Source organism: Heterocephalus glaber, unplaced genomic scaffold (assembly GCF_053883595.1).
Source record: "Heterocephalus glaber isolate CG9 unplaced genomic scaffold, H.glaber_assembly_v1.0 deba00000594, whole genome shotgun sequence".
NCBI lineage: Eukaryota > Metazoa > Chordata > Mammalia > Rodentia > Bathyergidae > Heterocephalus > Heterocephalus glaber.
In genome coordinates this window covers 33,135,115-33,159,352 of record NW_028258151.1, presented here as the reverse complement: position 1 = coordinate 33,159,352, position 24,238 = coordinate 33,135,115, and the positions used below count along the sequence as shown (strand labels likewise).

The window sequence follows — 24,238 nt, the reverse complement described above, 5'->3', positions numbered from 1 at the left end:
TCTATGTACACACACCAAAAAAATGTGGTTATATAGAGGAACTTGACTATGAAAATTATTGCTTTGTTTTGTTCTGGAGTTCAGCAGCATATTGTTTAGTGGGATCACATTTCTGTGTCCTAATATCTGTTCTCCATGTCTCCTAGAAGACTGTAACTACAGCTTCTATGATTACCACAAAGACACTACCTCTCGTCTTGAAAGCAGCAACTGCGACCATGCCTGCCTCTGTTGTGGGCCAGAGACCTACCATTGCTATGGTGACCGCCATCAACAGTCAGAAGGCTGTGCTCAGCACTGATGTGCAGAACACACCAGTCAACCTCCAGACGTCTAGTAAGGTCACTGGGCCTGGGGCAGAGGCTGTCCAAATTGTGGCAAAAAACACAGTCACTCTGGTAAGCCAGTAGCTGCTACTTAGGTGTACCCACATGAGAGGGTTCAGGATATGCATTTGTACAGTATACTCATTTTAGGCTCCTGCTGGGTTTCTCAGTTCTCGTTATTCTTCTGATGTACCGTGTTCCTTTGGGCCTGACAAGGGAATATAGCATTCCTATCTCCCCAGTTAACTACAGAGGTGTCCTGACACAGGGACCAAATTCAGTACATTATCTGCAGTCAAAGTGTGGCTTGATTTTCCGAGAAATGTGTCCTTCACAGAGGCATACTTACTGTTTCACTCACCTCTCCCTCCATCCTATCCACTATCGTTTCTGAGAAGCTTGAGTGTTTAAAGTCTTGTGCTGTATTGCTGCTTTGGGGAAGACTCCCTCCTACATTCTTATAGTTCACTATCCCTTTATACTGAATGCCACCAAGAAGTGCTGGTTGTTGGTTGAGGCACTTGGAAAATAGTCAGACTCACAAATTAATATATCAGTCGCCAGATTCTACCAGGAAAAAAATCCCTTGAGGAATGTACTTAAACAAGAATGGTTCATGAGATTTCTAGGACTGAGCCATTTTAGAAACTGATATTCCTGCAAGCTTAAGGGAAGTATATCCAGATAGGATATAAAATTCTCTTAAAATGGCAGCTAAGAGCTCTTGGTGGCTTTTCAGTAATGACCAACGGTGAGTTAAATTGGAGAGCAGCAAAGTGAAACTTAGCCATTTAACCAGGAATCCTTAGAGAACCAACCTGATCACTTGGTTACTGAAGGAAAATTCTCTCTGGCAATAAAGCCATTCACTGTTGGGTAAAGCACCTAGCTCAGGAGAAAGCCTTTATAGCCAGGCACAAGTTTGATTTTACTCTGCATCCTGTCTTGGCTTTTAAAATATGTAAGTGCAAGAGTTCTAGGGTGTCAGAGGAAATAGTCCAAGATTGCTAAGCCAGCTGTATGAGGGAACAAGTGTGACTGGTTCAAAGTGTGGTTGGTTTATGGAGCAAAGCCTGCAGGTGGGAGGGGAAAAGTTCCAAATGCTGTATTAATTCTAGTGGTTAACTCCACAGTGAAAGTGTGGAGACAGTGTGGTCTGATGAGGAAGATACTGGAATACTGAAAATAATGTAAGAATGTTTACCTTTGCTAGTGAATTATCCTCCCTCTGACTTCCCTTCCCATTTGTTTAGCAGGTTCAGGCAACACCTCCTCAGCCCATCAAAGTTCCACAGTTTATACCCCCTCCTAGACTCACTCCACGTCCAAACTTTCTTCCACAGGTGAGTAAACCAAAGAGAAGCCTTGAGGTGGGTAATCGGGACAGAAATCCTTGCGGGCCTTTTCAGGGCAGCCTGTAGTAAGCAGGCTCACCAGTTCAGCTGTATTCCGAGCCCAGTTAGCTAGATTCTGCTCACCGATTTCTCTTCAATGAAGAAAAGCTTATTCTATCATCATGGTTTGTTAGCAAGTGTCCAAAGGCAGTAGCAGAGGGAAGTGAAGGAAAAAAGAGTTTCTTAAATGTAAAGCAATCACAGTAACAACATTATAACTCTGACAAGGTTAACTTGCTGGAAGAACCTGCCTGGGAGTCGGGAAAGAATGCAATTACCACTTTTCATTTCTTTCTTGGTTACCAAAAAGAATAGAGAAGAAAACAACAGCCAAACTAACCAATAGAAACCACTCAGTTCTGCTGTGGAAAGTTGTGATATTGAACAGGATGCTTAAAGGTAAACCTTGCTCTCAAAGGTTCATGGAAAGGTCTGTATAGGGAACTTCTCCCCAGGCCAGGCAGTTGGCTCATGTCCATTTTCCTGAGTGTGCTTCTGGCACTTAGGCTGACCCTCACCATTCTCAAGGCAGTATACCAGGATTGTCCTTGTCTGGAGGTGAAGGATGTTGATTTGCTCAGTAGAAGGGCTGAGAGTTACTATCTGCAGTCCTAGGTTTCAGGCAGAGAGAAAAGGGAAAGGATTTGGGGGCTTACTGGTGCAATTTATAGCTTCTTGGGAGGGATGAACAGTGGGAGATAATGATGATGTCAGTCATTTCTCAGATACATCTTTAATGAAAACCTTACATACTAAGCACTGTGGCTGTGTCAGGTGACTCCCTGCCCTCAGCACCCGAGGCAGTTACAGTGCCCGTTGTGCAGTGTACAGAGGAGACTGGGGAGGACACGTGGCCTATTCTTTAGAGTATTAGAGACAGTTTTCGCAAGATTTCATTGAAAAGTTGGCATTCAGTCTGAGACCCAAAAGCCTAGAAAAGTTAGCCTGACAAAGTTTGTGGGGAGAAACAAAACTCCACCATAGAAGACAGAGCCTCCATGTCTGGAGTGGAGAGATGGTTGCTAGTTCAGGAACCAAGAGAGATTTGCTGTGCCTGAGTCCAGAGCCCATGTGGCAGCCCTGGCTGGCTGCAGAGATGAGACTGGAGAAGAGCACTGAGCCTGGAGCCTGTGCACCCTTCGAGACTATACAGCATTTCCAAGCAAGGGCTCGACCTGGCCAGACCTACACTTTACAAATTCCATCTTTCCCCCATGCAAAGAATAGGTTAGGGATGGTCAAGACTGTGGGCAAGAAGAACAGGTAGGGCATTGCCGATCGTAGCTAGGGTTTGGAGAACCTTGCTGTATACCAGGTACCATGCTAGGCTTGGGACTTCACATGGCTTGTCCGTTTGAACCCTGGAAATAACCTTATGAAAGTAGGCTTTTTTTTAGATAAGGAATCTTAGGCTTAGTCCATGATTTTCTAAAAATGGGTCAGGACCCATTAGTAGGCTGTGAAATCAATTTAGGAGCTTGATAGTCCATGCCATATACTTCATTTCATAAAATTTTTGTTTTATAGACATACATCCCCACAAGGCCATTTTAAGTTAAGCTAAATCGTCAGGCTCACAAGACTATCATGGGCCACACTTGCCATCAGTCTACTTGGAAATAATACAGAACAGAAACCACAGCTTGCCAGGAAGACAGCATCAGGCATCTTTCTTCAGTAGGAGTCCCCATAGCAGCCCTCTCAGCAGTCTCTATAGCTGTCCAGGGACACCTTGGGTTCAAGGAAATGAGATCTTTATCCAGGACAGTGGGAGAGTCAGGCATCCATAGAAGCCCCATATATACTGAACTACAGAACCCCATATATACTGTGACAGGTCTTTAAGCATGACATTTAGGATCTCCACGGTGGGCATGCCCAAGTTACAGCAGTCACCTCACTTAGGGAGGCCCGGAAGTATGGTATCCGGTCAAGTTTTTATGGTTCTCCCCATTCAGATTCAATTTAGTGACCTCTTGTTGACTTAGCAATAACAAGTTTTTCTCATGTGTGCCTATAACATTCTTACCTTTACTGGGTTTCTGGGAGAAAAGAGCTAGAAAGTTAACCAAGGATCGAATTCTCATGCATAGGCAGAAGGATTTTAGCCATAGGGTTTTAAGAATACTGGCTTAAAAAGAAAAAAATTAATAATAAAAATAAAAATACTGGTTTAGATCAGATATGTTCCCCGAGGTTACATGCTTATAAGTGTTAGAAACAGGATTTTTGAACCTAGGCAAGATTGGACACCGTTTTTATTTGTTTTTGTTTTTGTTTTTGAGAGGGTGTCTTGATGTGTAGCCCTTGAATTTGCTATATAGCTCAGGCTATCCTTGAATTCTCAATCCTCCTGCCTCTGCCTCCCAGTGCTGAGTTTACAGACATATACTACCACTCCCAGCTTTGATCCTATATGCTTAAACATAGTTGTTTGTTTGGTTCGTTTTAGTTTTTATAATGGGGGGGTTGCCATTGTGGTTGCATTGCTGGTGATTGAACCCAGGCCACTATCCCCAGCTAAGTATTACTCAGCATGGTTTCAGTAAGCCATATATAAGCTAGTATTGTAGCAATGAGGATAGAATGAAAGAGATTTGAAAAGTATAGAAAGGTAGAGGTGGAGAGCTGAGCATGGAGGTGCATGCCTGTAATCTTAGCACTTGGGAGACTGAGGCAGGAGGATCACCATGAGTTTGAGGCCACCCTGGGCTACATAGTAAGTTCAAGGCCAATCTGAACTATAGTGAGACCCTGTCTCAAAAGCCAAAAGGAAAAAGAAAGAAAAGAAAAAAAAAATTACTTCTGAAGTTTATTCATCAAGAAAAAACTAAGCCAGGTGTGATGGCGTAATCCTTTAATCTCAGCATTGTAGAAGGCTGAGGTAGGAGGATTCCAAGTTTCAGCCCAGCCTGAGCAATTTAACAATTAGCTGAGACCCTGTCTCAAAATAAAAGATAAAAAAGCCTGGGGATGTAGCTCAGTGCAGAGGCCCTGGGTTCAATTCCCAGTACAGAAAAAAAAAAAGAAACAAAGAAGGGGAGAAAGAAAAGGAAAGAGAAAGGCTATTGATGTGATTAAAAGAGGAAGAAATTGGTGTGTTTGAGATACGTTGATTTTGAACTTCTTGTGAGATTTCTAAGTAAATATGTCTGACAGCTGGTGAAGTTCAGGAAATGTCTCGTCCTGAGAAGACCTCGAAGGCTTCAGTACACAGATTCTAACTGAAGCTATGGGTTGGGTAAGAGCTCCCAGGAAGACTAAGCCCAGTGGGAAGGGAGGGGTCGTCCTAAGACAGAATCCTGAGAAATACTCACATTTAAGACTGGGCAGAGGAAGAGTAAATCTACAGATGAGACAGAGAAGGAGAAGCCAAGAACAGGGAGATCGAGGGCCAGAGTTAGAGGGTAAACTGTCGCTGTAAATATGTAGAAATTTAGAATGTGAATTAAAGCCATTGGCAACACTGTCAACATTATGGGCACCAGGTTTTGGGTGGGAACACTGCATCAGGCTCTTAACCGCTGCCTGAAGAGGTGCCTGGTACACAAGGGAGAGTTGAGGTGCTAGACCTGGAGGTACTAATTCAAGTTAACATTTGGATTCCCTTCGTGCTGAAGAGTCTTTTGTCCCATTATATGTCTTGAAATCTGTAGAATTAATACTAAATGAATATTAATAAGTATATTAAATACTATTTCACATATATAGTGTGTGGAAGATACACCATGTTATAGACTTACAAGAATTAAGAAATTTTAAGTAATACAGTAATTACTCTTTCTCTCCCCAATAGGTTCGACCCAAGCCTGTGGCCCAGAATAACATTCCTATCGCCCCAGCGCCTCCTCCCATGCTTGCAGCTCCTCAACTTATCCAGAGGCCTGTCATGCTGACCAAGTTTACCCCCACAACCCTCCCCACGTCCCAGAATTCCATCCACCCTGTCCGGGTCGTCAATGGGCAGACCGCAACCATAGCCAAAACGTTCCCCATGGCCCAGCTCACCAGCATTGTGATAGCCACTCCAGGGACCAGACTCGCTGGACCTCAAACTGTACAGCTTAGCAAGCCAAGCCTTGAAAAACAGGTACGGGCAGAGTACACACCTGCTGCGGGCAGTGCCCTGCAGTGGTGACAGTTGGGCTGTCTCTAACACACTTCCCTGGGCTCTTCATCATTGTCAAGAACCTGTTGCTTGTTGTATGGTGATTCACCCACATGCAGAAAGGCCACTGTCACTGAAAAAAGTTGAATTATACTTCCCACCATCCCTGTAGATGGCTTCAGAGTCTTGTGTGGATGAGCTCCCCCTGCTGGTTTTGAGGCAGAATTGTATAAATGCTCTTGGCTGCCTCACCTCAGTAAGGAAGCGCTGGTGTAGTAAACAGAAAACGCCATATTAGTTTCCACCCAATAAGAATCCAGATGAGGATGTGACTGTGAAAAGCAGAAAGAATAAACAAACAGGGAAAGGAATTTCATTTCAAAGATTTTCCTTGATCATTACAGATAATACGTAGCCAAGCAAAAAACATTTCCAAGTCATTTTTTCACTCTAAAGGGTATAGGCATGTTAGCTCAAATATTGAAACCGTTCATTTATATCTTCTGAAGTCAGATTTTTCTCTTTGACAAAACTAGAATTTAAAAAGCCCTTAGAGAAGAATTTTGTAAACAAAAATACCCTCAGCCGGGCATGGTGGTGCACACCTGTAATCCCAGCACTCTGGAGGCTGAGGCAGGAAGATCACTACAAATTTGAGGCCAATTTGGGCTACATAGTGAGTTGAAGGCCAGCGTGGAGTACATGGTAAGATCCTTTCTCCAAGAAGACAAAAGGAAGGGAAAGAAAAGCCTCCTCTTTAGAGAAGGTTGCTTTACAAAATCATTGACCAAGGCTGAGTGTTGTGGTGCAGGCCAGTAATCTCAGCCTACAGGAGGCAAAGGCAGGAAGATCACAGGAAGTTCAAGGCCAGCCTGAACTGCATAGCAAGAACCTGTCTGAAAACATAAATAAATAAATCATTGACCTATTTCTAATGCTCAGACTCACCTTGTCCTTCATGTGGAAGCGGTCTCTGGTGGTCTCAGTCTCCTGCTCCTGGATAGTGGCCCATGATTCCCAGAGGCTGGCCATGAGTGGGGAATGGAAGGCTTCTTGCTGCCTGGGCCGTCTTGAACAGAGGAACCTTCCACAGAAAGCGTCGTGCTTGTACCCAGGCAGCTCCTCAGAGCAGCAGACCCTCTGCTCACAGCAGCTGGCCACCAGAGTCCTGCACGCAGGAGTCACGAGGGACAGAGCCTGTCTGTTGCTCTCCCCAGGCACCTGCACCAGCCCTTGAGGAACATACAGAAATCAATTGTTTACACATATTTTAGGTCAAAACTTCGCAGACCTGTTGGCAGCAGGTCTTCAGTATACAATACTGAAAGTCGAATGCTCAGGCTTAGGAGTCGGGCAAGTTTGGAGATCATCCACCCTCGTGTCTGGTGGTGCTTCACAGAGCCCAGGTGGCGCCCCTGCTTCACAGAGGGCTTTTCCAGTGCCACTCTGGATCACTGAATATGACTTCTCTTTGACTTTTTTTAAACATAAAGAAAATGTTTTCAGTTTCATTTTGTTTTTATATTTTTTATTTTTCTGATGACAAAGATAGTATATGTTCATTTTAAAAATGCAGACATTTAAAAATATAAATTGTAGAAAGTCCTCTCTCCCCATAACCTATAGAGTAAATTCTCCTGTTATTTTATCATAATTTTGTCCCCAAGAATTAATTTCTAGTAACGGTTTAAATTATATTCCTTCAGATATTTTCTGTGTATGTGCTGACATTTTTTAAAATCCAAAACCAAAATCAAACTTTATTATTTTTTACTTGCTCATTTCCTACTTGGTAAAACTTGAGCATCTTTTCATGTCTTTGCCTTACTTGTTGATAGAGGTTTTTATTTTAGTTTTATTATCACCATAAGATACCCATGTTAAAATGTTTTTCTTCTGTAGCAGTAACTTCCGTGGTGTGTCTTCTTTTTGCCCTAATAGAGGAGTCCAGTCACTGCTTTTTTAGTTTGGCAGGCCACCTGGCCTAACAGTCTTATAGATTACTCAACCCAGGCAGCGGGGACTCTGTTTAGACTGGATTCCATTTTCAGAATTCTTTTACTTCAGATCTTCCTACTGTCTTTCTCTCTTTTATGTTTCATTTATAGTATCACATTTATAGCCATTAAGAGAGCTCATAGGTGGGCTAAGAGTAAAGCCATGGAAGTGCCACTTATTACCTGTATGACCATGAGTGGGGTCCCATTCTGCTCGTGTTGTTTCCTTTAGGATGATAACATTCATTTAATAAAAATGTGTTGGTTAAATGCTAGCTGATTTGCTGCTTGTGGTATCTGTTTATGAAGATAAGTAGATCTCAAAGCCTCTATCCCCACAAAGTTCAGTCTCCGGTGCATTTGGAGCAAGCACTGGGGCTGTCTGCAGGGAAGGAAGTTGGGCCAATGCTGTAGGCCTGTCACATTTCTGGCACAGGAAGGGGAGAAGCCAGTGCTGTATACCAACAGGGGTCTTGCTTCTTCCCATCAGGCATAACCAACTTCCTTATCCACCCTAGAAAAGACATTCCCTACCTTATACCTTACTAGAAGCTACATTACATGTTGGCTCTGAGAGAATAAATGGAAGAGTTTAAAGAGCTTTGAGGCTAAAAATATGCAGGCACACCTTGAAGATACTGTGTGTTCAGTTCCAGACCTCCGTACCAAAGCAGATATGGCAATAAAACCAGTCACGTCACTTTTTTGGTTTCCTAGTAAACATAAAAGTTATGTTTATACTCAGCTGTGGTCTAAGTGTGTAATAGAATTACATCTAAAAAATGTGTGTAGCTTAATTTAAAGGTTCTTTATTGCTTAAAAAAATACTGACAATCATCTGAGCCTTTAGCAAGTGATAATCTTTTTGCTGGTGGGGTTCTTACCTAGAGGTCGATGACTGCTGACTGATAGGGTGGTTGCTGAAGGTTGGGGTGTCGGCAGCAATTTCTTGAAAGAAGACAACCATGTAGTTTGCTCCATCGATTGCTTTTCTTTCAAGAGCGATTTCTCTGTACCATGCAATGCTCTTTGATAGCATTTTACTCACAGTTGAACTTTCAAAATTGGAATCAGTCCCTTTAAACCCTGCCATTGCTTTATCAACTAGGTTTATGTATTACTCTTAAATCCTTTGTTGTCATCTAACAATGTTCACAGCATCTTCACCCGGGTGAATCCATCTCGAGGAACTGTTTTCTGTGCTCACCCATAAGAAACAGCTCCTCGTCTGCTAAAGCTGTGTCACGAGACCGCATCCATTCAGTCACCAACTCCAAGCTCCACTTCTAACACTGGCTCCCTTGCTTGTCCACCACTCAGCAGCTCTCTCCTCCACTCAAGCTGTGAGTCCCTCAGTCATCAATGAGGGCTGGAATCAAGTTCTTTTCAAGTTCTCTTGATGTTGATATTTTGCCTTCCCCTGTGAATCACAACAGGTTGTTATGGCATCTAGAATGATGAAGACTTTTCATTTACTTTGCCCAGATTCATCCCAGGAATTGCCAGGAATCATGGCGTCAGTGATATGATGTGAAAAATCAAAATTGCTCCTTGGTTTATGGGTTCCAGAGTGGATGTGGTGTCAGCTATCTCATTTTACTCCATCAGAGCTGTGGGGTAATCAGGTGTGTTGTTGATGAGCTAGTGTCTGAGAGGAGTCTTGTTCTGAGCAGCAGGTCTCAGCAGTGGGCTTAACATGTGCATGAGCCATGTTGTAAACAGAGGTGCTGTCATCTAAGCTTTGTATTTAGTATGGCTTTTTTTTTTCCTGGCAGTGGAGATTGAACCCAGGACCTTTGTACTGAGCTACATCCCCAGCCCCTTTTTATTTTTTATTTTGAGACAAGGTCTCACTAAATTGCCCAGACAGCCCTCAAACTTGCAGTCCTCCTGCGTCAGCCTCCCAATAAGAGCCCTAGAATTTTCAGAATGATAAATAAGCATTGGCTTCCATTTTGAGTCACCGGCTCAATTGGCCCCTAACAAGAGAATCAGACTGTCCTTTGAAACCAGGCATTGGCTTCTCTTTATCTGTAGAAATTCTAGAATACTTCTTCCAGTATAAGGCTGTTTTGTCTACATTGAAAATCTGCTGTTGAGGGTAACCAATCTCATTGATTAGCTAGTTCTTTTTGATAACTCTGCAGTTTCTATACCATCACCTGCTTTGTGTAAAGGCACTTCAGTATAAGGCACTGCTTTGCCTTACACTTCTGTATTACAGAGATGGATTCTTTCCTTCAACCTCACGAGCCAACCTCTGCCAGCTTCAGACTTCTTTTGCAGGTTTCTCACTTCTCTGAGCCTTCATAGAATTGAAAAGAATTAGGGCCTTGCTCTGAGTTAAACTTTTGATTTCAGGGCATGTTGTGACTAGTTTGATCTTCTACCCAACTACCGCAACTCTATCAGTAATAAGACTGTTTTGGTTTCCCGTAATTTGTGTCATCACTAGAGAAGCACTTTTAACTTTCTTCAAGAACTTTCCCTTTGCATTCACAACTTGGCAAACTGGCACCAGAGGCCTAGCTTTCAGCCTATCTCAGCTTCCAACATACCTGTTTCACTAAGCTCAGTCATGTCTAGCTTTTGGATTAAAGCGAGAGAATTGCCACTCTTCCTTTCACTTGAGCCCTTAGAGACCTTGATAGGGTTATTAATTGACACATTGATGTACCGTAGGGAGTAAAGAAGCCCAAGGAGAGGAGGAGAGACAGCGAACAGCCAGGTGGTGTAATAATCAGAACACACACAACATGCTGGAGATATAGCTCAGTAGCAGAACATTAAGCCCTTGGGTTCAATCCCAAGTATCAACAAAAAAAAAGAAAAAGAAAAAAAGAAAAGAGAGAGAAGAATTCAAACAATGTTTAAATATTCCCCCGCTGTATTGTCCAGGTTGGTCTTGAATTCTTGAGCTCAAGCCATGTTCTTGCCTCAGTCTCCTGAATAGCTCAGACTACAAGTGCACACCACCATGACTAGTAAATTCTCCATCTTTTATGGGTGCCATTCATAGTGCCCCATACAATTACAGTAATAACATGAAAGATCCATAGATCACCATAACAGATACAGTAAGGAAGAAGTTTAAAATATTTCAAGAATTACCAGAATGTGACACAGAGATGTAAAGTGAGCACATGCTGTTGGGAAAATGACACGCATTAGACTTACTCAACACTGGAGTGCATTGCACCTTCCACATGAGAGAAAAAACTCTGATATCCGTGAAGCTCACTGAAGCACAAATGTACAATGAGGTGTACCTGTATTTTAAAGAGAAAAGTAGATGAAACCAGACAAACTTGTGACCGCCCATGCCTCCTTTTGTGCCCAGGTCCTCCCAACACTTCATGAAATGGGCCTAACACCCATTACCGATGCAATGCGACAAGGCGCTAGAGTCCACTGTACTATGTCTGAGACAGTTAGTGCTCAGGAATTCTGTTTGTTTCTTCTCCACCCCATCCATACTCTGCAGCAAATACCCCTATGTCTGTCTCCACGTCTAAACTACTAAGAAAAAACAGAAGGTTCTGTGGGAAAAAATTGCTAGATTGCCACGCAGGCCTTTTATTTCCATACATATTTTTCATAGAAACCTGCATAATAGCCTCTAAAAAAGAAGTGCCTCTAAGATGAGAATATTATCCAACAGACTATCCTCCAGTTCCAGCCTTCAGTAAACCTGAGCTGATGATTACCTCCCCCTTTGGAGCAAATTGACCAAGTGGGTTTCATTCTCCTTCGGTCCATAGTTATTTAACTTGATTAATGAAACTGCTTGAACATTCATTTATTTGCTCATACCTAAGTGATTTTTTTTCATGCAGCCAAGCCTCAGATGGTAAATTTGAAATTCAGAGTATAAATGGTTAATGTAGTTCTAGACTTACCAGAGTTTTTGCATTCTATCAAAAGAACAGAAGTTGTAAATTCAAATAGCCATAGATGTGAAGCAGGATAAAAATGAGAAAAGCAGGCTGGGAGTAAACAAGTGGATTTATTTTTTCCACCTTCAATAGGAGGATTAATATAAGAGATATGCCACTTCTTAATTCCTCTTTTAAAATAATCAGACATCAAGGCCAGCCTGGGCTACATAGTGAATCCAAGGCCAGCCTGAACTACGTGAAAGACCTTGTCTCAAAAAATAAAACAAAACAAACAATAAAATAATCAGACAAGCATGATGATAATTGACAATAGAAATTGGAAGAGACTGTGATAGACTGCGAAGTAATACACTCCTTCTCAAGGAAGCAGCTGGTTCTTAGAAATAACCAATTTTTGTCATATGGAAACTTTCAAGAAAAGCCTGAAATACAGATGTTTGAAAAGTTACCTACTTTTTTTATTTTTTATTTTTTGCTACCGGGGATCGAACTTGGGACCTTGCGCTTGCAAGGCAGGCACTGGAAAAGTTACCTACTTTTTAAAGTACTAGTAACTGTTTAAGCACCATGTGGGTAGAAAATAACATCTGCAGGACAGCTTCAGGTCTGGATAGTGGTTTATTATCCCTAATAAAGATTAATCTCTTTCCACCTGCCTTGCAAGTGCAAAGTCTCGAGTTTGATCCCCAGTACCAAATAAAAAAACCAAAGCAAAGATTAATCTCTTATTTCTTAACCCATTTTTTTAAATTGAGGTGAAATTCACATCATGTAATTAACCATCTTAAAGTGAACAACTCAGTGGCATTTAGTACATTCACAGTTTTGTGCAATTACCACCTCTGTCTGATTCCAGAACATTTTCATTAGCCCTAAAATAAAACCCAGTATCTAAAAGCAGTTACTCTCTTTTCATCCCGCCTACTGCCCCTGGCAGTCACCAGTCTGCTTTCTGTGTCTTTAGATTTACTTATTTTGAATTTGTCATATAAATAGAATAATATGTGACCTTTTGTGTCTGGCTTTTTTCACTTAATACAGTGTTTTCTAGATTTACTCATGTAACATATGTCAATGCTTTCCTAAGGGCTGAATAATATTCATATATATATATCTCACAATTTATTACCTTTCATCTGTGGTGGACATTTGAGTTCTTTGCTCCTTTTAGCTGTTGTGAGTAGGGATAGTGCCTCTATGAACATTGGTGCATAAGCATGTGCAGGAGTATCTGTTCAGTTCTTCAAGGTATATGCCTGAGTGCAGTTTCTATGTCATACAGTCATTCTGCTCAAGTTTTTGAGAACTGCCACACCCTTACCATTGTTTACTATTTTCCTCTTTAGTTTTGTTTATATTTGTTTATAACCATCCTGATGTGTATGAGGTGGTGTGGCATTGTGATCTTTATTTGTATTTCCCTAATCACGGATCTGTTTAGTATCTTTTCATGTGTGTATTGGCCATTAGTATATATTCTTCAAAGAAATACATTTTCCGATACTTTGCCAGTTTTTAAATTGACTTTGTCTTTCTCTTTTTTTGTTGTTTGTTTTGGTTTTGGTACCGGGGATTGAATTCAGGACCTTCCGCTTGCGAGTCAGGCGCAGCACCACAGAGCTAAATCCCCCCACCCCACCCCCGTTTGATTTTATTTTTGTTTTTTGAGGCAGGGTCTCACTTTGTAGTGCAGGCTGGATATGTAGCCCTTGAACTTGCAGTGATCCTCCTGCCTCATCCTCCCAAATGCTGGGATGCCAGGCATGCTCCACCATTCCTGGTTTTTCTTTCTCGTTTGTTTGTCTAAGAGTAGGAAATGTTTATTGAGAGGATAGTTCCTGAGAGGGAGGAGGGGTCCTGAATGGATAATTGAGGACCCCACTTTTCAGGGGAAGTTTTATAGAGCAAAAACCATGTGAGTACAGCATGAGTTAAAAGCTATAAACAATAAGGTTACAAGTATAGTCACTTAGGTAATAGTGATCCAGTAGGGAAGCAAGTCACGTAACAAGTGTACTTGGAAAGAATGAAGACTTTTTCTAGAAAATGATGGTTCTGGAGGTCTTGGTCACCCAGTGGAATGACTGATGTTTATCTAGACTTCATTAGGCCAGGTGTTATCACTTATCTTGACCTTTGGGGAAGTATGTAGGCCTGGTCCTTTCATCTTCATCCGTTTTTTTCTCTTGATGAATTAAAAGAAAAGTTTTCAAAATTAGACCCTTATCAGATACATGACTTTCAAATCTTTTCTGATTCTATAGATTGTCTTTCCTCTTTCTTGATACTCTCCGCTGATTCATAGCTGATTTTTTTCTTGATTGTGTACCGTGCAACTTTGTTCAATTTATTTATTAGCCCTAGTAATTGTTTAGTGGATTCCTTGGGGTTTTCAGTTTGTAGAATCTTGTCTTCTACAAATAGAGAGTTTTATGTCTTCCTTTCAAATTTAGATACCTTTGATGTCTCTTTTTTGCTCATTTGCTCTAACCTGAACTTCTGCTGTAGTACTGAGTAGCAAACACCTTGTCTTATTCCTGAACTCAGGAGAAAAGAAAAGCTTTCAGTGTTTCACCATTGAGTGTGATGTTAGCTGTGGTTTTCGCAAGCATTCTTAAATTGAGAAAAATCCCCGTCTGGTCCTAGTTTTCTGAGTGTTAATCATGAATAAAAATCATATATATAATAAGTGTACAGTATCATGGTTTGACACACAAATACATGGTGAAGTAATTACTACAGTCAAGCTAATTAACATCCCATTTTATCTCATGTAGTTACCACTTATGTGTGTGTGGTAGAGATTGAAGCTAGGGCTTCACACATACTAGGAAGTACTCTACTACTGAGATGCACCCCTAGTCTGTGGATTTTGACAAATGCTTTTTCTTCACCAGTGGATACAATCATGTTTTCCTTAGTTCTATTCATGTAGTATATTACATTGATCTTATTGTGCTGACCTATCCTTCCAGGATTTATGCATGGGGTAAATTCAGCTTTCATTTAGAGTGTATTGTCTAACATGCCATTGGAGCTGGATGTGGTGGTGCATGCCTATAATCCCAGCACTTGGGAGGCTGAAGCAGGAGAATTGCTGCAAGTTTGAGGCCAGCCAGGACTACATAATGAGACCCTGTCTCCCAGAACCCCCCAAAATATTATATAATAATATGCTGTTGGATTTAGTTTGCTGTATTTTCTAGAGGATTTCTGCATCTATATTCATGAAGGGAATTGATCTGTAATTTTCTATTCTTACGGTGTATTTGGCTTTGGTAGAGGGGGTAATGGTGACATCATAAAATGAATTAAGATTCTGTGCTTTTGAAAGACTTTGGAGAAGGATTAATGCTGACACTTCTTTAAATATTTGGTAGAATTCATCAATGAAGCCATCTGGTCTGTACTTTTTGATTTGGGGGAAGATTTTGATTGCTGTTTTAGTGTCTTCAGTTGTTATAGAGCTATTTAGGATTTCTGTTTCATCTTGGGTCAGTTTGAGTAATGAGTGTTTCTAAGATTTGTCTATTTCACCTGTGTTACCTAATTTGTTGGTAATCATTCAGCTTATTTTTACAATGCTTTTTACTATTAAGATCCATAATAATGTCCTCACTTTCATTTTTTAGCTGTCATGTCTTCTCTTTTTTCTTAATTTAACTAAAAGTTAATACATTGTGTTGATATTTGCAAAGAATTAACTTTTCATTTAAAGATTCTGTTCTTCTCTATTTCATTTCTCTCCACCTTAATCTTTATATTTTCTTCTTTTGGCTAGCTTTGGGATGAGTTCTTTATCTAGTTCTTCAAGTGTAAAGTTAGGTGATTGATTTGAGGTCTTTGTTAATACACACATGATCATAGATGTAAATTTCTCTCTTCGCACTGTTTTCACTGCCTCACCTAATTTTTAGTACCTTGGGTTTGTTTTGTAGCCTAAAATGTCTGTCCTAGAAAATGTTCCATGTACACTTGAGGAAAATGCATACTGTTGTTGGATGGAGTTTCTTTAATTCATCTATAGTGTTTAAGTCCTTTATATCCTTTCTCATCTTCTGTCTATGTGTTATATCTGTAACTTAAAATGGGGTATTAAAACCTCAACTATTATTGTAGAACAGCCTATTTCTTTTCTCAGTTCTGTCAGTATTGCTTCATATGTTTGGTACTTCATTGTTTGATGCATATATGTTTACAGTTATTGTGTCTTCTTTTAAATTGGCCCTTTTGTCCATATATCATAACCTTCTACTGTATGCCTCTTGTAAAGATTTGTGACTTTAAGTCAATCTTGTGTAATGATAATATTACTGTCCCTGAACCTTTTTGGTTACTATTTGCATCCGCTATCTCTTTCCATCCTTTTCCTTTCAACCTTTTATGTCTTTCATTATAAAATTAGTCTGTAACAGACAGCATTGTGTTGGATCATCTATTGTATCCATTCTTCCATGCTCTGTTTTTTATGGTGAGTTTAATCTAGTGACATTTACCACAATTACTGATAAGGAAGGACTTATACCATTTTGTTATTTGTTTCTACATATCTTATGTCTTTTTGTTGTTGTTGTTCCTCATTTCCTCCAGTACTGCCTTCTATTTTTTTTTCTAGTATACCATTTTCATACTTTCTTCGTTTCTTTTTCTGTATATAATTTTTTAGTGGTTACCATGGGGATAACAGTTAACATTCATGTTTTTAACAATCTGGTTTTAACTGATACCAATTCAGTTTCTTTTTTTTTGAGACAGGATCTTGCTGTATAATTCAGGCTAGACTTGAACTCACCATGTAGCCCAGGCTAGCCTTGAACTCATAGCAATTCTCCCACCTCAGCCTCCTGAGTGCTGGGATTACAGGCATGAACTTTAATTCAGTGTCAGTAATATACAAAAACTGCTCCTGGGCTGGGGATTTAGCTCAGTGGTTTCGCCACCTGCTGCGCAAGTGCAAGGACCCGAGTTTGATCCCCAGTACCAAAAAAAAAAAAATATATATATATATATGTGTATATATATGTGTGTGTGTATATATGTGTATATATATGTGTGTGTATATATGTATACATATATATACGCGTATATATGTATACACGTATATATACGTGTGTATATATATATATACAAAAACTGCTCCTACACAGATGTTATCCCCCCAACATTATGTTGTTCTTGTCACAAATTATATCTCTATACATTGTGTTCCTGCTCAAACAGCTTTATAATTATTGTTTTGTGCATTTGTCTCTTAAATCATATAGGAAACAAAATGAAAAACTGCAAATCAAAGTGTAATAATACTGGCTTTTTTAATATTTACCTGTATAGTTACCTTTATCGGAGTTCTTATTTCTTCATATGGCTTTGAGTTACTATCTAATGTCTTTCATTTCAGCCTGAAGGACACCCTTTGGTATTTTTTTAAGGCAGATATACTAGCAGTGAATATCCTCAGCTTTTCTTTATCTGGAAGTGTCCACTTCATTTTTGAAGAAGAGCTTTGTAAGATATGGAATTCTTGGTTGGTGTTTTTGCTTGTTTGGAGGGGTTCCACTTTCGCACTTCAGATATGTCATTCTACAGCTTTCTGCTCTGAAGCTTAGCTGGCTGGTTCCAGCTCAGGGTTCCTCACCAGTTTGTGATCAGACTAATTGACCAGGACTGCAGTCACCACAAGGCCTAACTACAGCTGAGAAGTTTCTGTCCAGGCCACTCAGTCAGGTGGCTCCTGGCAGGCCTCACTTCTCCACTGCTGTGAGCAGGAGGCACAGTTCTTACCGCTTCACCTCTCCACCATGCTGCACACAACATGGCAGCTGGCTTCCCCAGACCAGCAGATCCAGGAGAGAAAGACATCCTCCACCATTGTCTTGATTGCTTTGTTTTTATTTGTTTGAAGGCTGTTGACATCCTTTTATCAGACTCTCCAGTAGGTACTCTCCTTGCATGACAGAAATTTGGACCAGTAGTAGTCATCAGTGGAGAGGGATTGGTAACACCTTTCCCCAGAAGCATTGCCACTAGTGCTTTCCTCATCTTTGGAAACAGTAGTAAGAGGGTGAAAGGCTACTTCATCCAGCCTTGGGATGGAACAGCAGAGCTTTGTAATTGACCTTCTCTCTCCTCCCTCATATTTCTGTCCTTCCCCATCCAAAGAGTCATGAAAATAGGCCAAGTACCCAGGACCTTAAAAATATTAGCCCGTTTTTCACTGGAGGTTTGTTTAATGGAGGAAACGTGTCCTTTTTGTTTAAATTTAAAACTGTGTGTTTGTGTGTGAGAGCGAGTGAGAGAGAGAGGGAGGGAGAGAGATAGAGAGGGAGAGAGAGAAGGAAGAGAGAGGAGGGGAGACTTGAATGATTCTCACATATTCCTCAGTCAGATCAGTCAGGTCTTTATTGTATACCTGCAATGTGTGACGTATTTGCTTTTCTTTCTTTTTTTTTCTTTCCTTTTTTTGTTTTAGAAGTACTTGCTTTCACATAGGAGTACAAAAATAAAGTTTGTGTAAAACAATCCCCACTCTCAAGCAGCTTATAGTATAAAAGGGAGATGTGTGACATGACTGGGAAAAAAAGAGCAGTAGTTGCCACAGTACTGATACACTTTCCTGCGTATGGAGAGCAGAGGGAAATACGAGGTGGCCAGGAGTGTGAGAGATCTTTGGGATTTTTTTTTTTTAATTTTTCAAGTCTGGTAAATCACACACACACACACACACACACACACACACACACACACACACACACACACACAAAGTCTAGTAAAGGGCCAGGGATTTAGCTCAGTGGTTCCGCCACCTGCCTAGTAAGCTCAAGGTCCCAAGTTTGATCCCCGGTACCAAAAAAAAAAAAGTCTAGTGAAACATTTTGTAGCGTTATGATTTTCCAATGATTTTGATGTTGTGTTTAGAGGACCAGTCTTGCACTTTGGCTCCTGCCTGTGGATAATGAGATAATGTAATTCTAATTTTTTAATTGCTTACAGTTACCATATAAAAAGACCATCACAATTTTTCAAACAAAGTTAGGTTTTTCAACAAAGTAAGTTAGGTTTGTATTTATAGTTTTATATCTGTACTGTTCTAAAATCATTAGAGTACTTACAGAGCATAAAACTAATTAGCCCACTACGTCATGGCAGATTAATAACAAAAGCACAGTTTACCTGTGTGCTAGCTGCCATTTCTGCGTGGATATAATAATGCAATTGGCACTTCTTATGTTTACATAGGTGCTCCTAGAAGGGGTTGAGAATAATCAGGACTCCAGCCTCTTGCAAATGGCCCTTCCCTGGCAGTTGCAGCTCTCTTTTAGTGGATGTGATAGGCAGACTTTAAATATCCCAGATAAAGGTAGTTCCTCCCTCTCTAGATTGGGATTATTCTGAAGAAGAAGAGCGTATATGTAAAGTGGTAAACATCATTCAGCTCTGTAGTGTGCTGTAGGCTAGAGCTTGACCCATACATAATGATGGTGGCCTTGCTTCTGGGAAACTACACCTACTTAGTCCGGGGATTTAGCTCAGTGGTTCTGCCACCTGCCTCACAAGTGCAAGGTCCTGAGTTCGATCCGCGGTACCAAAAAACCCCCCAAAAAACAGAAAGAAACTACACCTACTTCCTGCAAAATATTGAAATCAGAGAGAGCAGCCTGTACTTCATTTTTATACACAGGAATTATACCATGAATTTTTCTCTTTGTGTAATTTAGACTGTTACATCTATAGAGTCCTGTTTATTGCAGTTTTGTTATCTAATATCTTCTGCTGGATTTTAACATTTTACTCCCCCCAATGAAATCCATAATATGAACATCTCTATTACTATGTTCCAATTTTGAGTACATTCTTTTCTTTCTTCTGGCCGCAGTTAAACTGTTTCTTGTTTTTGTTCTTTTAATAAAAATGAATTTTGAATTTTCATTTAATTTTTCTCTTAGACCGTTAAATCCCACACAGAAACAGATGAGAAACAAACAGAAAGCCGTACCATCACCCCTCCTGCTGCACCCAAACCAAAACGGGAAGAAAACCCACAGGTAGGCCTATCTTTCAAGTCCATGATGACTCAGTCGATGATGTGTGGTGTATTCTCACACGACAGGAGGGCCACCTGCCTTGTGAGCCACTCCACATTCCTGTTCTTGTACTCTCTTGTATTCAACAGTGTTATTGCCAAGTCAGGTTGGCCTAGAGCAGATTTCTTGGAGTGTGGTCCTAAGAAGCCTTGCACTACCATGTATTTTAGTGTTTCAAAGGAATAATTTTAAGATGATGTTGTTTATATGCATACCACAATTTCAAAATGTAAAATTAATGTTAATTTTCCTGGCTGTGCTATTTTATTCCAAATGATTATTATGTTCTGTTTTTTCTCAGACATTTGTAAGATGTCCAGTTTACTCAGCTAAGTCTGTTTACATTGTTGATTATAGGAGTTAAATGTGCATTTTTGTCACTACCATTTTATTGCATTAGAACTCCAAATCGTGAATGAATCAGTAGCTCAAAAGTAGTTCATTTAAACACAAAAGAAGAGATGACAAATAGTAACATCAATACTTAAACTTGGGATAGAATGATAAAGAACACACAGGAGGACCCTGGTACAAACATGGAATGTGAATCTGTATGTCCTTAGACAAGAGCATATTTTAGTTTGATGCTTTTGTACAAACTATAAAAGAAAAATATGGACAGGTAATATGATGATGAATATCTGATAGTTGAATTTTATTAGACCAATAATCCGTTTTCCTCTGTCCTTGCTATATTCTTGGTAATGAAACCATGTCAGATAGTGGCATGAAGCCATCAAAGCCTCATGTTATTTTTTTATATAAAAAAGTAGTGATTTATTGAGCTAATTCGTGTTCTTCTAAAACAAGTACCAAATCAAATGTAATTCTGATATGAAATGAAGTTTTAATTTTAACTTTAAAGAAAGGACCAAAACTTGAACCAAAAAGTACACACTATAAATTGCTGAGACACTTGTAAAATCATCTACAAAACTGACAGATACATAGTGATGGAGGAAAAATAGAGCAAACATTAGCAAAATTCCGTATCAAAAGAAACTGAACCCTAGCACTAAGAGAAAGAGAGGGAAGCAGGAAGGCAGAAGGAAGAGGAGAGAAAGTGAAGAGAATCTCATGTCAGTGGCACACAATGGTCAGGAAAGTGCCAGCATGTGAAGTTCCAGATACTTCACCTTCTATTTGAACAGAATCCTTGCCATTCAGAAAGTAAATTAGTTCTTGGTGTATGTGGGATGGAGGCAGAACTCTTGATAACTTTTTATTCTGTCACTGAAAATACGTTCCACAAGAGAGGAGATTTTGTTCACTTAATAATTATTTATGAGCTTGATCTAGACTGGCAAAGATGAGCTGGATGTGAGTAGCCAAGAAGGGTGCTGTTACTTGATTAAAAGAGAATGCATCTGAATGTCAAGTCACACACTACTTTATGAGCAGAAGACATTAGTGCACAGCCTTCTAATCGTGATTATATTTTAAAGTATAGTGGAAATTAGGAACATGGTTAATTGGAAGCCACAAAATGTGTACCACTTCAGTGTGAAGCACAGAAAATGGACAGTGAGTCCAGGGCTTAGTTTTCCATACCAGAATATTCTGGCTGTCAAGAGGCTACATTTTTGAAATAAGAAATAAAAGTATTTCTTCAGGACCCTGAAGATAACAATAAAGAGCATTCCTACCTTCTCAAGTAGCCTACTCAAGGATTGTATCTTGAATATGCTGAGTCTGTCACTTCAGGCCCCAGTATATAATGTTTAATGCTAAGGAAAAGACATCAAGATTTTTTTTTTTTTTTTTTTTTTTTTTTTTTGGTACCGGGGATTGAACTCGGGTCCTTGCGCTTGCGCAACAGGCGGCGAAACCACTGAGCTAAATCCCCGGCCTGACATCAAGATTTTTAATGACCATGCTCTAGTATTTAATAACTCTACAAGAGTATGTCTCCTAATAATTGAAGATATTCTTTATTCATCAGAGAAAGAAATTGATGGTGTATCATTTGGCATATTTGGAAACCACATGCAGTGATACAGAGAGATTGAGACCACAGAAAACCAGAAAGAACAGAAATCAATCTGTTGTTCTGTCCACCTGGAAGTATCTTGACATTCCATCTTTGGGATGCAGTGTACTAATAATCCTTTTTTCTGATGGAGCCCTAAGAATAGTCTTCAGATAGAAATTGCTCCATAATTTGTAGGGCCATGTTTAATTGAAAAGTCATAATATTGAGCGGAGCCCCTGCTGTTCTTCCTAAAAATCATTTAGCTTTGAGTTAACATTGTCTACTCAGTGGCAGTAAAAATGAGAGAACTTCCAACCTAGTCATGCCAAGTGAAATCGTGACTTAGAATTTGGAACTTGTGACATGGGAGGCTCTTTAAACTTTATGCTTTCAAGTATGAAATCCTTTTCTTTTAAGATTTTTCTGAAAGGAAAAAAAGAATCTTGGGTCCCTTCAGATGTTGATTTCTTGAAGCAAGAGGATTGCCACAAGTTCAGGGCCAGCCTGGGCTACATAGTGAGTCCAAGGCCAGTCTGAACTACATGGTGAGACCCTGTCTTCTAAAAAAAAATGCTTATTTCTGACATTGAGAAGGTGGGAAATGTAGGCCCCACCCTCCTTCTGTTGGCCCTGTCAGACCAGAATGCACCATAGCAGCTTGGGAGCTGCCCACTCTTGGTTCCTCTGAATTCAGCCTCCCACAAGCACCAGTCCACTGGGTTGGCTTTCCCTGGTGTCTAACTAGGAACCTACAGGTGTCTTTGCGAGAATCCAGACTGAAATATATTCTTTTTTTGTTTTTCTGGCACAGAAACTTGCCTTCATGGTGTCTCTAGGGTTGGTAACACATGACCATCTAGAAGGTAAGAGAAGATATTCTTGGCACTGCTTCCTTTCTGGCCCACAGCTTTGTTCCTGAAAGTGGTGTTTGATTGAATTCCTGGAATAGAAAATTGGAACACAAATAGAGTGTGATTCAACAAATGTGGACTTTATTTCCTTTAGAGGAAAATTGCCTTCCTTCCATTTTATGTCAGGCCCTCCCCTGCCTAGCATCATCCCTACTCCTCCCTGGGGCAAATGTCCCCAGCTCCCTGAATTAAGGTGACTTCTGTCCACTATAGGGGAACTTTTTCATTCTGATAACACAAAATGACAAATGCTCATCTAACAAGCCCTTGTCTATATTTTCCAATCACTCAGAATCTTAAGGACAGTTGCAAAGCCATGCCTGACCTGGTTATGTAGTTCAAAAATGGTGAACTTCTGTTATTCCATCTGAGTCTGTGGAGAAAGTTCATCCAGACCTACATACACAGCAGTCTAAAAATAAACCGGGACCACTTGTTTACAAGTATGGCACACTGTGAAGCTCTCAATCACAGAGAGCCACGCCGTAGCCTTGCTTCTTGAGAGTTGAGAGTAGATGCTCCCACACAGTTGCTTCCAGATCGTGCTTGCCTCTGTGCAGGCTGCAGAAAAACAGACTTGTCCCTCTCCCTGCCCCTGATTGGTTACAGGAAAACCAATAGATAAACAATGAAGTTCCTTTACTTCGGATTTCCATACCTGACTTCTAATTGGACCCCTTTCTTTTCCCAAGAGATCCAAAGCAAGAGACAAGAGAGAAAAAGAAGAACAACAGCAAATCCAGTGTATAGCGGAGCGGTCTTTGAGCCCGAGGTACTTCTTCCAGCACCCGGCCCTTCCCTCCCAGTCCCTTGATCCATGAGGTCCTTGTTCTCTCCCATGTGAAAACCTGCCCATGAGATGCGCCTGATTGTACTTGGCCAGCTCTGTGGAATGATGGGTTTTTCCCATTATTTCATTTTTATTATTCTTTGCTTACCCTCTAGGTTTTCTTTTCTAAGTTTGAGCAGATACAAACCTTTCTTAAAATGTTAATTTGTCCTGACTTTACAACTCTCATCTGAAACAGAGGCAGACCTCTCTAGAATATTCTCTGAGAGCCAAGTATATGTGATAAAGCCTGTTAGCCCTGAGACTTTGGGATGATTAACACTAGTTGGCATGTTGTAGGCGGTCTTTTGCTCGTGGCAGTGCTGATCACCTTTTCTTCTTCAATCCCCAAAGCGTAAGAAGAGTGCAGTCACCTACCTAAACAGCACAATGCATCCGGGGACCCGGAAGAGAGGTGAGTGTCTTTTTTAATCTCTGTCCTGCTTTGCTATTGCTTTTGCTTTCTATGTTGTGTTTCCTTTCCCTCCTCCCATCACCCTCCCCAAACCTGACTCCTCTATCCCTTGAAAATACTTTTGCTGTTCTCTGAGTATGGGGAAAAAGAGTGAGATTTCTGATTAGAGTCAAAAGCTACTTGGCTGGGTTCTGGCAGAGCTGACTAAAGAGAGCAGCTTAATGCAGCATTTCTGCCCCAAGCCTACCAGGCCATCCGTGAATAGCACGGGGGACAGAATACCATGTGAAAGGAAGCATCGTAGCA

At 40.5% G+C, this 24,238-nt stretch overlaps 1 protein-coding gene across 32 annotated transcripts in view; it reads left to right on the top strand.

The window, feature by feature from the left end:
• Positions 1-24,238, top strand: part of Phf21a (PHD finger protein 21A) — a 196,278-nt gene that overhangs the window by 148,596 nt on the left and 23,444 nt on the right. For 22 of the 32 annotated variants that reach the window (XM_087205678.1, XM_087205690.1, XM_021264266.2 and 19 more), the window contains 7 exons: positions 147-398; positions 1,580-1,669; positions 5,517-5,810; positions 19,668-19,766; positions 22,589-22,640; positions 23,381-23,460; positions 23,872-23,932. In XM_087205678.1, coding sequence (XP_087061804.1) covers positions 147-398; positions 1,580-1,669; positions 5,517-5,810; positions 19,668-19,766; positions 22,589-22,640; positions 23,381-23,460; positions 23,872-23,932 — 928 coding nt within the window. The remainder of the gene's footprint in view (positions 1-146; positions 399-1,579; positions 1,670-5,516; positions 5,811-19,667; positions 19,767-22,588; positions 22,641-23,380; positions 23,461-23,871; positions 23,933-24,238) is intronic. The other 10 variants (XM_087205683.1, XM_021264267.2, XM_087205682.1 and 7 more) reach the window with 3 other exon arrangements.